This window comes from Thunnus maccoyii, chromosome 12, assembly GCF_910596095.1.
Source record: "Thunnus maccoyii chromosome 12, fThuMac1.1, whole genome shotgun sequence".
Taxonomy (NCBI): Eukaryota; Metazoa; Chordata; class Actinopteri; order Scombriformes; family Scombridae; genus Thunnus; species Thunnus maccoyii.
This window is the reverse complement of record NC_056544.1, coordinates 30,002,884-30,014,404: the sequence shown is the minus strand read 5'-3', so window position 1 is coordinate 30,014,404 and position 11,521 is coordinate 30,002,884. Positions and strand designations below refer to the sequence as shown.

Genomic DNA, 11,521 nt, shown 5'->3' with positions numbered 1-11,521 from the left:
ATTTCTGTCAGTCAGTCCTGGTCAAACATCAGGAAGTGGACCAATGTGAGGATACTGAAACATCACAACTTCTCCTGTTTCCTGTCATCACACACACCTCTGTGTCTCTGAGCCACAAACTGGCTGAAAGTCTGGAACTGATGAAGCCAAACTCTGGTTTGTCTTTTACCCACATCCCTGCTCTTTACTTTATTATGATTTGGATGATTAACAAACAGTAACATGATAAAGGAGATGAGCAACAAAACAGCAGGTGTCAACACAAATCTTCACCAAACATCTATTATGAACTCTTAATGGCTTAAAACTAGAATGAACATGTCAAGTTCTCCTGATGTTGATTCTGATTAGACTGAATGCAGCTTTTCATATGTTTGGTATCATTATGATAAAATGATTCCTAAATTACTTCTGGACTAGAAAAGGTGGAGTAACTTTACCTGTGATGGTGCAATAAATCAATCACAGTTGTCAGAAACACTAATCATGACAGTTTTAGATGCATTTCTTTGTTGTCAGTTAAGCATCAATAACAGAAAGTCTTCAGCACAGCAGGCAGTTTTGTGGATTGAGAGATTAAACCCTGAACAAAATGAGTCACAAGAAGTTTGAATCAAGTCTGGATTAAAACTTTACAACCCAGAAGCGTCTGACTGTGAGGTGACAGAGCTAAACACTGAACCAACATGACAGCCTCATTCTGAACTTTCATCTTCATGAAAATCAACTTCAACATTAATGAAATGACCTCAAGTTCATGACGACACAATATCTGTTGTCTTATGTGTGTCAGGACTCAACAAAACATCTTCACATCCACATTTGACCAAATTAATTCTAATTATTTCTTCACTTTTTTCAGGCCTGAGTACAAAATCCTCTTTATTAACTAAATGTACAAATAAAATCTCAGTTTGTTTAAAGCAACAAGTGATAGAAAACTCTGCTCATTTCTCTGTGATGAAGCTGTTTTAGTGAAGAAAGCTGAAAGTACAGAGACTGACTGACAAACATTCTTCTGCTCTGAACATGAACTCTGTACTTTGTGGTGTTTCAGGAGGAAAACTGCCTCAAATAAACTCTCATATTAGTTTCACATTTTCTCCAGAAGATTTGAATGAGATCCTGAGATGACGACAGAAGAAAATACTTTGTTTATTCTTGACAAAAACATCTTTATTGATGATATAAAGCTTCAGATTGTTCACACACCCAATCAGTAAAGTCTGTTAAATGACTCTTGTTCAATGATTTCATGTTCAGATTCACTTCACCCACACAATCAGTTAGTTTAACCCAGAATGTCAGCTATGTACAACAACATAATAAATGATCTCCTCCTTGATTATTATCAAGATAATTATACTTCTATAATACATTTCTTTACAAATTTACAAATTGATGAAAACAAAATATCTATGATGAAGGAAGTTCTGCTGTTTTCTCTGTTTAATAAACAACAACAAACAAATACATCAATACAAACATGAAACTAAAATTTAGAACAAAGAGAAGTTTATATTTTCATCTGAAGAAACATCAGTGAAGGTAAAAGACGTCATCATGAGCAGTGATAGCCTCCATGGATAAAAACACACAGGAAAAAGTGACATTTAAAGAAACTCAAAATATCAACAGAACAACAAATGATAAAAAAAGTGTTGACAATCTCAGTTTGATTGACAGCTGATCTCTGTGCAGCTCAGAAACACCACAGCAACGAGCTCTCAGAAACAATGGAGACAAAAACATGAAGAATTACAACAAAGAATCTGACACATGAAGTCTGAAATGACTTCTGTCTATTTGAGTTTACAGAACTCAGCTGTGACTCCAGAATCTACAAGCCAAAATCCAGCATAGAGAGGCTGAGTGAATGTGGTCTGGACTCTGTGGAGGAGAGTCATGGTTTCAGAGACGCTGTAGAAGGACAGAATACCTGCTCTGTGATCCAGGTACACTCCTACTCTGGAGGAACCAGGACCTGAGACGGGAGTTGAGACATTGTTGAACAAAAACGTGTAACTGTTAGTGTCACATCTTAGAGTCCAAGATTTGTCATTGTATCCAAATCCACATTCATTTGAGTTTCCTGCTCTTCTGATATTCTTGTATGCGACTGCTACGCGAACTGCTCCTCCTCTCCACTCCACCTCCCAGTAACAACGTCCAGTCAGACTCTCTCTACTCAGGACCTGATTACTTGAAGTGAATCTGTCTGGGTGATGAGAATAAGACTGTTTTTGTATTATTTGCACTGCTTTTCTGTTCCCCTTAGATAATAACAGCTCTGTGTTTGCTGTGTTTGGATCCAGAGTGATTTCACGTGAATATTTTAAGAATCCAGCTCTTGTCTTGGGCTCTGTTTTTGAATTTGACAGTAAAACGTCCACTTCAGCCACTGTCAGTGAGATGTTTGTCCATTTCTCCTTCAGGATGTCCTGTAGTTGATCTCTGAGCTCTGACACAGCTGCTGTCACATCCTCAAAGTAGCTCAGAGGACGGATATTGATGCTGGATGAGTCTGTGGAAGCACTGAGTTGTGACAGTGAGGGGTAGTTGTGTAGAAACTGGTTGTGATCCTCTGTGTGTGAGAGCTGCTTCAGTTCAGCGTCTTTCCTCTTCAGCTCAGTGATCTCCTGCTCCAGCTTCTCCTGAAGCTCTTTGACTCGACTCACTTCAGTTTCCTGCTGGGATCTGATCTGCTGCTTCACATCAGAGCTTCTTTTCTGGATGAGACAGATCAGCTCAGTGAAGATCTTCTCACTGTCCTCCTCTGCTTTATCAGCAGAGCGACTGACGGCCTCCACCTCCTGTTGAAGCAGCTTCACATCTTTCTCTCTGTCCTGGATTCTCTGCTGGATGTTTTGTCGACTCACCTCGAGCTCTCTCTGCCTCTCAGTCCTTTCTACTGCAACTGAGACTGTGTCGTGGCCTTTATGTTCATCCACAGGGCAGAGATAACAGATACTCTGCTGATCAGTTCGGCAGAACATCTTCATCACCTCATCATGACGAGAGCAGATGTTCTCCTGGAGCTTCTCCAAGGGGTCGACCAGCTTGTGTTTTTCAAAGGCAGGTAGTTCATAATGAGGTTGGAGGTGTTTCTTGCAGTAAGAGATCAGACACACCAGACAAGATTTGAGGGCTTTCATCTTCCTCCCAGGGCAGACATCACAGGCCACATCTTCAGGTCCAGCATAGCAGTGATCAGCAGGAGCAGCTTGGAGTCCAGTCTTCTGCAGCTCCTCCACTAAATCTGCTAACATGGTGTTTTTCACCAGGACACGCCTCGGTGTGAAGGTCTGTCTGCACTGAGGGCAGCTGTAGATTTTCTTCTCATCCTCTCCATCCCAGAAACATTTAATACAGCTCATGCAGTAGCTGTGTCCACAGGGAATAGCCACCGGATCCTTCAGTAGATCCAGACAGATCGAACAGCAGAATTTTGCTCCATCCAGCTGAGCTCCTTGCTGCGCCATTTCACCTCTCAGTGACAACGACTGTCTGAGTTTCACTTTCTGAGAAGTGAAACTAGTTTGCACTCTGATCTAAACAGCATGTGTTTCTGCAGTGAATGGAGGCTGCAGCTCTTTTACATGTTGGTTATACCCATCTTCAAACTGTAGATCTTAAGGGGAGGGAACAAGGAAATATGTGGACAGACTGGAGCTTGTTGTGTTTGAGAGCAAGAAGAAGAGGGAGGAGTTATCAAGCTATGATTCATTCCAGGTAGAGGAGCAGTTTGAGAGAGATACTGTGTGTTTAAACCTTTTTTTATACAATGAAGCTCACGTCTCATTTGAAAACACTGGTCACCTGCTTTCTGGTGTCAAAGTCATCTTGGGAATTTGGGAAAGATCTACAGACGACTCCCCATTTTTCTCAGTTTCTGTATTTTCCTAAAATCCAACTGAACTCAACTTTTTCTTAAATGCAACATTTCAAACACAATAGATAAAGAATGAAGACATGAAACAATCTTGTAAAATATTGAATTACCCAAAATGTTGATCAATTAATGTTCAGTATTAGTGCTTTTAGCATTTTAAACTCGGAACTGTTTTAAGATAATTGACTAGAAGTTATATTCTAATGTTAGATCTAAAAAATACAAAAAGTAAATAATGTTGTTGCAGCTCTGAATCCCACAGGACATGAATTCACCAGATTATTTGGCTCTGCGGTTAAACTGGAGACTGTAATGATCCGTGTTACCCTCCGTCCAAAGCTGTGATCTACTTGTTTGATAACAAGATAAAGAAATATGCATTATTTTGTTTTTCTGTTTTTCTATTTTTCGTGAATTAAAAAAAAACAGGAAATCCACATGCTTTTCCTCTTTATGTCTTCAAATCGGCAAATTGGAATAGAAATTAAACCAAAACCAGAAAACAACTTGTTTTTCACTTTTATTGATATATTGATATATATCTATATTATCTGCTCTGACTGCATCTCTACAGAAACATTGTCATTGGCTTTGCTTTCTAAACTTCTTTCTGTAACAGCAGCAGAAAAACCAGTGAGCCTTGATTCATCATCCACCACTGAAAAGACTAATAGAAACACCAGTAAAGGTAAAAACGTTGGTGTTAATGTCCCCAAAACAACTGATTATTGGATCCACTAAAGACAATCTGTCAGGGAAATTTTCAGAAACAATTCTACTGGTTATTACTCACAGGTGAGTAGTTGTAGTTCAACTTGTGAGTCGATATTCAGTTCTGGTCCACCAGTCAGTGCACAGACCATCTGACCATGTGACCTCTCTGTGAGTCGCCACCTTATTGTGGTGGAGGGGTTTGTGTGCTCAGAGGATGCTGGCAGCTGTGTTGTCTGGAGCAAAGCTCTTGGTAGGGTCTCCCACAGCAAACTGGTCCCCGCCAGACGAAGAGCAATTCATGTCAGGACTTAATGTCAGACACGTTACTGGAGCTTGTACAGCACCACCCACAAGGAACAACCAGCCTCAGTTAAAAAAATGATCCTGCAGATTTTCATTTAGAAATAGGTTCATTTTATCTCAGGTTTCCTGCAGATCCTTATTTTGAATTATGGTCGGTCTTAAATTCTGAATCAATGCAGACTCACAGGATTAACTTGTTTAAATATAAAATACTTTGGACTTCGGTTTCGACTCAGTCAGGTCCGGCTAAAGGTAACAGATTGAGGAAGTAAACAAAACAGAGGAGAAGACTTTGCTCAGCCTGCATTGGTTTACAAGACACCATAAATTCAAACAAGCCAGGACCAGAGTACAGCTTGTACATTGTCAAACAACAGAGAAAGAAAATAAAGAAACAACCGAAGCATTTTTCACCTTCAGACCATCACTGAGTAGGACAGAACTCCCAACTCACTGACAGAAGCTTACTATGTATTACTGAAATATCAAAATAAACACTAATTAAATCTTGTTTCCTACTTGTTTAATGGGCTGTTAAAGTGGATGAAAGGTTGGTAGATATTCTGTATGTCCAGAACTGCTGAGCTAGTTAACTTAATGTCTAAAACTTGTGTAATTTCTTGGGTCGTGAGGTTTCATACAGAATTAACTCTGAAATAACAGAATTAAAAAGTTCTTCAGTGGCTGCTGGTTAATCAGTTGGAGCTTTGTATTAGAACAGGACTATTTCTGTTGGCCTTGACTCAGTCTCAGGCTCATGTTGACTATTTACTTTGAATAACAAAAACATCCCTATCAATAATAATAGTGATATTGATTTCAAAGGTATCGCTCAGACCTAATGTGCATTTGTTGGTTTTGTTACATTTTCCATGTTGAGGTCTTAAAGAGCATTAAGAAGTGTGCAGCAACGCTATGAAGCTAATAGTAAATGTCCAATTTGAAATGCAGAAGTGTTCCAGCAGTGCAGAGACAGAAGTGATTTTAATTACCTAATTGAATAACAAATAATGAGCCCTGTATATACACAGTTTGTACTACAGATGGGTCTCTATGACGACCGAGTAATGTGATATCAGAGTTTTTATAACTTGTGAATGTGACTGTTGAATGTGAGCTGCAGCGCGACAAAAAGACACAAACTGTGTAACAGAGCTGCTTCATCATGTGACCTCCGAGACGACCGACTGCAGGTCAAACAGATCGGTTTGTCTTTTGCTGCTTAATTTAACAAATATTGAAATAAAATTATGTTTAAAATACTGTATATAGTTTCTAAAATGTTTAAAGTGTAATTATAAATTGAAAAAATTTAAACTTGTTTTATTTCAGAGTTCTGTGGTGATTTGAAGTTGTTTGTTCTGGATTATTTTCTCTCTGCTTCAGTCGTGGTTGGAGACACTTTTTCACCTTTTTCCTTCATGTTTGGAAAAATCCTCACATTTATTACACAAGACACTCTTCTTTGTTAAAGTTAAACGGCTTTTAATTTTCATGGTGGTTCATGATGACAAACAGAACCAACATGTATGAACTAGACACCAGTCTCCCTCAGGGTCAACCAATCACACACTGTCATCTGTTGTCATGACTATCCTACTACTGTTATGATGATGTGCTGCCACCTGCTGACTGCTTCCTGTCACTGCTCACACCTGTCCACAGGTAACACAGCTGATCTGTTTTTAGCTTCACTTCTTTTTTGGACTCTTGTTGTGTTGATTTGTTTTGTGTTTCAGTGCAGCTGTTAACATCTGTGTGTCTTTCTGTTCACAGGAGCTGATTTCTATCAGTCAGTCCTGGTCAAACATCAGGAAGTGGACCAATGTGAGGATACTGAAACATCACAACTTCTCCTGTTTCCTGTCATCACACACACCTCTGTGTCTCTGAGCCACAAACTGGCTGAAAGTCTGGAACTGATGAAGCCAAACTCTGGTTTGTCTTTTACCCACATCCCTGCTCTTTACTTTATTATGATTTGGATGATTAACAAACAGTAACATGATAAAGGAGATGAGCAACAAAACAGCAGGTGTCAACACAAATCTTCACCAAACATCTATGATGAACTCTTAATGGCTTAAAACTAGAATGAACATGTCAAGTTCTCCTGATATTGATTCTGATTAGACTGAATGCAGCTTTTCATATGTTTGGTATCATTATGATAAAATGATTCCTAAATTACTTCTGGACTAGAAAAGGTGGAGTAACTTTACCTGTGATGGTTCAATAAATCAATCACAGTTATCAGAAACACTAATCATGACAGTTTTAGATGCATTTCTTTGTTGTCAGTTAAGCATAAATAACAGAAAGTCTTCAGCACAGCAGGCAGTTTTGTGGATTGAGAGATTAAACCCCGAACAAAATGAGTCACAAGAAGTTTGAATCAAGTCTGGATTAAAACTTTACAACCCAGAAGCGTCTGACTGTGAGGTGACAGAGCTAAACACTGAACCAACATGACAGCCTCATTCTGAACTTTCATCTTCATGAAAATCAACTTCAATATTAATGAAATGACCTCAAGTTCATGACGACACAATATCTGTTGTCTTATGTGTGTCAGGACTCAACAAAACGTCTTCACATCCACATTTGACCAAATTAATTCTAATTATTTCATCAGTTTTTTCATACCTGAGTACAAAATCCTCTTTATTGACTGAATGTACAAATAAAATCTCAGTTTGTTAAAAGCAACAAGTGAAAGAAAACTCTGCTCATTTCTCTGTGATGAAGCTGTTTTAGTGAAGAAAGCTGAAAGTACAGAGACTGACTGACAAACGTTCTTCTGCTCTGAACATGAACTCTGTACTTTGTGATGTTTCAGGAGGAAAACTGCCTCAAATAAACTCTCATATTAGTTTCACATTTTCTCCAGAAGCTTTGAACGAGATCCTGAGATGAAGACAGAAGTAAATACTTTGTTCATTCTTTAAATAAAACATCTTTATTGATGATATAAAGCTTCAGATTGTTCACACATTCAATCAGTTAAGTCTGTTAAATGACTCTTGTTCAATGATTTCATGTTCAGATTCACTTCATCCACACAATCAGTTAGTTTAACCCAGAATGTCAGCTATGTACAACAACATAATAAATGATCTCCTTATTGATTATTATCACAATAATTATAGTTCTATAACACATTTCTTTACAAATTTACAAAGTGATGAGAACAAAATATGTATGATGAAGGAAGTTCTGCTGTTTTCTCTGTTTAAGAAACAACAACAAACAAATACATCAATACAAACATGAAACTAACATTTAGAACAAAGAGAAGTTTATATTTTCATCTGAAGAAACGTCAGTGAAGGTAAAAGACGTCATCATGAGCAGTGATAGCCTCCATGGATAAAAACACACAGGAAAAAGTGACATTTAAAGAAACTCAAAACATCATCAGAACAACAAATGATAAAAAAGTGTTGACAATCTCAGTTTGATTGACAGCTGATCTCTGTGCAGTCCAGAAACACCACAGCAACGAGCTCTCAGAAACAACGGAGACAAAAACATGAAGAATTACAACAAAGAATCTGACACATGAAGTCTGTGATGAGTTTTGTCTATCTTAGTTTACAGAACTCGGCTGTGACTTCAGTATCTACAAAACCAAGTCCAGCATAGAGAGGCTGAGTGAATGTGGTCTGGACTCTGTGGAGGAGAGTCATGGTTTCAGAGACACTGTAGAAGGACAGAATACCTGCTCTGTGATCCAGGTACACTCCTACTCTGGAGGACTGAGGACCTGACACAGGAGTTGTGATGTTGTTGAACCAAAATATATAACTGTTAGTGTCACATCTTAAAGCCCAAGATTTGTCATTGAGTCCAAATATACATTTATTTGAGCCTCCTGCTCTGCTGATATTCTTGTATGCAACTGCTACACGAACTTTTCCTCCTCTCCACTCCACCTCCCAGTAACAACGTCCAGTCAGACTCTCTCTACTCAGGACTTGACAATAATCAATGAATCTGTCTGGGTGACTAGAATGAGGCTGTTTTTGTGTCATTCGCTCTGCTTTTCTGTTCCCATCAGATAATAACAGATAGGTGTTTGCTGTGTTTGGATCCAGTGTGATTTCATGTGAATATTTTAAGAATCCAGCTCTGGTCTTGGGTTCTGGTTCTGACAGTAAAACGTCCACTTCAGTCACTGTCAGTGAGATGTTTGTCCATTTCTCCCTCAGGATGTCCTGTAGTTGATCTCTGAGCTCTGACACAGCTGCTGTTACATCCTCAAAGTATCTCAGAGGACGGATATTGATGCTGAATGAGTCTGTAGGTTCACTGAGTTGTGACAGTGAGGGGTTGTGTAGAAACTGGTTGTGATCCTCTGTGTGTGCGAGCTGCTTCAGTTCAGCGTCTTTCCTCTTCAGCTCAGTGATCTCCTGCTCCAGCTTCTCCTGAAGATCTTTGACTCGACTCACTTCAGTTTCCTGCTGGGATCTGATCTGCTGCTTCACATCAGAGCTTCTTTTCTGGATGAGACTGATCAGCTCAGTGAAGATCTTCTCACTGTCCTCCACTGCTTTATCAGCAGAGCGACTGACGGCCTCCACCTCCTGTTGAAGCAGCTTCACATCTTTCTCTCTGTCCTGGATTCTCTGCTGGATGTTTTGTCGACTCACCTCGAGCTCTCTCTGCCTCTCAGTCCTTTCTGCTGCAGCTGAGACTGTGTCGTGGCCTTTATGTTCATCCGCAGAGCATAGATAACAGATACTCTGCTGATCAGTACGGCAGAACATCTTCATCACCTCATCATGACGACAGCAGATGTTCTCCTGGAGCTTCTTGGAGGGGTCGACCAGCTTGTGTTTTTTAAATCTAGGTGATTCATAATGAAATTGGAGGTGTTTCTCACAGTAAGAGATGAGACAATGCAGACAGGACTTGATGGCTTTCAGCTTCCTCCCAGTACAGACATCACAGGCCACATCTTCAAGTCCAGCATAGCAGTGATCAGCAGGAGCAGCTTGGAGTCCAGTCTTCTTCAGCTCCTCCATTAAATCTGCTAACATGGTGTTTTTCACCAGGACAGGCCTCGGTGTGAAGGTCTGTCTGCACTGAGGGCAGCTGTAGATTTTCTTCTCATCCTCTCCATCCCAGAAACCTTTAATACAGCTCATGCAGTAGCTGTGTCCACAGGGAATAGTCACTGGATCCTTCAGTAGATCCGGACAGATCGAACAGCAGAATTTTGCTCCGTCCAGCTGAGCTCCTTGCTGCAACATTTCACCTCTCAGTGGCAATGACTGTCTGAGTTTCACTCTCTGAGAAGTGAAACTAGTTTGAGCTCTGATCTAAACAGCATGTGATTCTGTAGTGAATGGAGGCTGCAGCTCTTTTACATGTTGGTTATACCCATCTTCAAACTGTAGATCTTAAGGGGAGGGAACAAGGAAATATGTGGACAGACTGGAGCTTGTTGTGTTTGAAAGCAGGAAGAAAAGGGAGGAGTTATCAAGCTCTGATTCACTCCAGCAAGAGGAGCGGCTTAAAAGAGATATTGGGTGTTTAACCCTTTTTTCTACAATGAAACTCACGTCTCATTTGAAAACACTGGTCACCTGCTTTCTGGTGTCAAAGTCATCTTGGGAATTTGAGAGCGATCTACAGATGACTCCCCATTTTTCTGAATTACTGTATTCTCCTAAAATCCAGCTCAGTTCAACTTTTTCTTAAATACAACATTTCAAACAGAATAGATAAAGAATGAAGACATGAAACACTCTTGTAAAATATTGAATTTCCCAAAATGTTGATTAATTAATGTTCAGTATTAGTCCTTTTAACATTTTAAATTCAGACCTGTTTTAAGATAATTGACTAGAAGCTATATTCTAATGTTAGATCTAAAAAAATACAAAAAGTAAATAATTTTGTTGCAGCTCTGAATCCCACAGGACATGAATTCACCAGATTATTTGGCTCTGCAGTTAAACTGGAGACTGTAATGATCTGTGTTACCCTCCGTCCAAAGCTGTGATCAACTTGTTTGATAATATGACAATGAAATATGCATTATTTTGCTTTTCTATTTGTCGTTTGAATTTTAAAAAATGGAAATCCTTGTACTTTTCCTGTTTTCATCTTCAAATTGGCAGTTGGAATAGAAATGAAACCAAAACTTGTTTTTTTTGCTTTCATTGTTGTATCTACAGACAGGTGACAAATTAAATGAAAAAACGGGCCCAGGCCTGAATACTTGACCCCTACAGTGAGGGGATCTGGTGGCTCTGTTATGCTGTGGGGGGCATTTTGCTGGCATGGTTTGGGTCCACTTGTCCCCTTCGAGGGAAGGGTTGTTGTGGAAATTGTCTGAAAACACTGAACACACATGAAATAATACACAAAACACTGCTGGGTTGAAGATTAAAAAATATTATTGTGCAATAAGGAGACAGAACACACAAAGATTTGCATCAGTTTGTCTCACCGAACGAAGAGCAAACCTAATCTATTATAGTGAGAGAAGGAACAGAGAGATGATCTGTGATTGGTCAAATCATATAAACTTGTGGATTACAACCAATGGCAAACAGCCACAAGGTATACATTTACATGCCCATGTATGCTAGATAAGAGCCA

The 11,521-nt window shown here is 39.4% G+C and overlaps 2 protein-coding genes across 2 annotated transcripts; both read right to left on the bottom strand.

Moving 5' to 3' along the window:
• Nucleotides 1–1,743: 1,743 nt before the first annotated feature.
• Nucleotides 1,744–3,492, bottom strand: LOC121908108 (tripartite motif-containing protein 16-like). The gene has a single exon (XM_042427821.1). It carries the CDS (start codon nucleotides 3,480–3,482, stop codon nucleotides 1,803–1,805), a length of 1,680 nt encoding a protein of 559 aa, XP_042283755.1. The 5' UTR covers nucleotides 3,483–3,492; the 3' UTR covers nucleotides 1,744–1,802.
• Nucleotides 3,493–8,423: 4,931 nt separating this feature from the next.
• LOC121908111 (tripartite motif-containing protein 16-like) lies at nucleotides 8,424–10,336 on the bottom strand. Its single transcript, XM_042427824.1, has one exon. The coding sequence runs from the start codon at nucleotides 10,162–10,164 to the stop codon at nucleotides 8,494–8,496; it is 1,671 nt and encodes a 556-aa protein (XP_042283758.1). The 5' UTR covers nucleotides 10,165–10,336; the 3' UTR covers nucleotides 8,424–8,493.
• Nucleotides 10,337–11,521: the final 1,185 nt, after the last annotated feature.

What these genes read in the sequence shown, in the direction of transcription:
- LOC121908111 (XM_042427824.1), bottom strand. Translation starts at nt 10,164, where the DNA reads ATGTTGCAGCAAGGAGCTCAGCTGGACGGAGCAAAATTCTGCTGTTCG.
- LOC121908108 (XM_042427821.1), bottom strand. Translation starts at nt 3,482, where the DNA reads ATGGCGCAGCAAGGAGCTCAGCTGGATGGAGCAAAATTCTGCTGTTCG.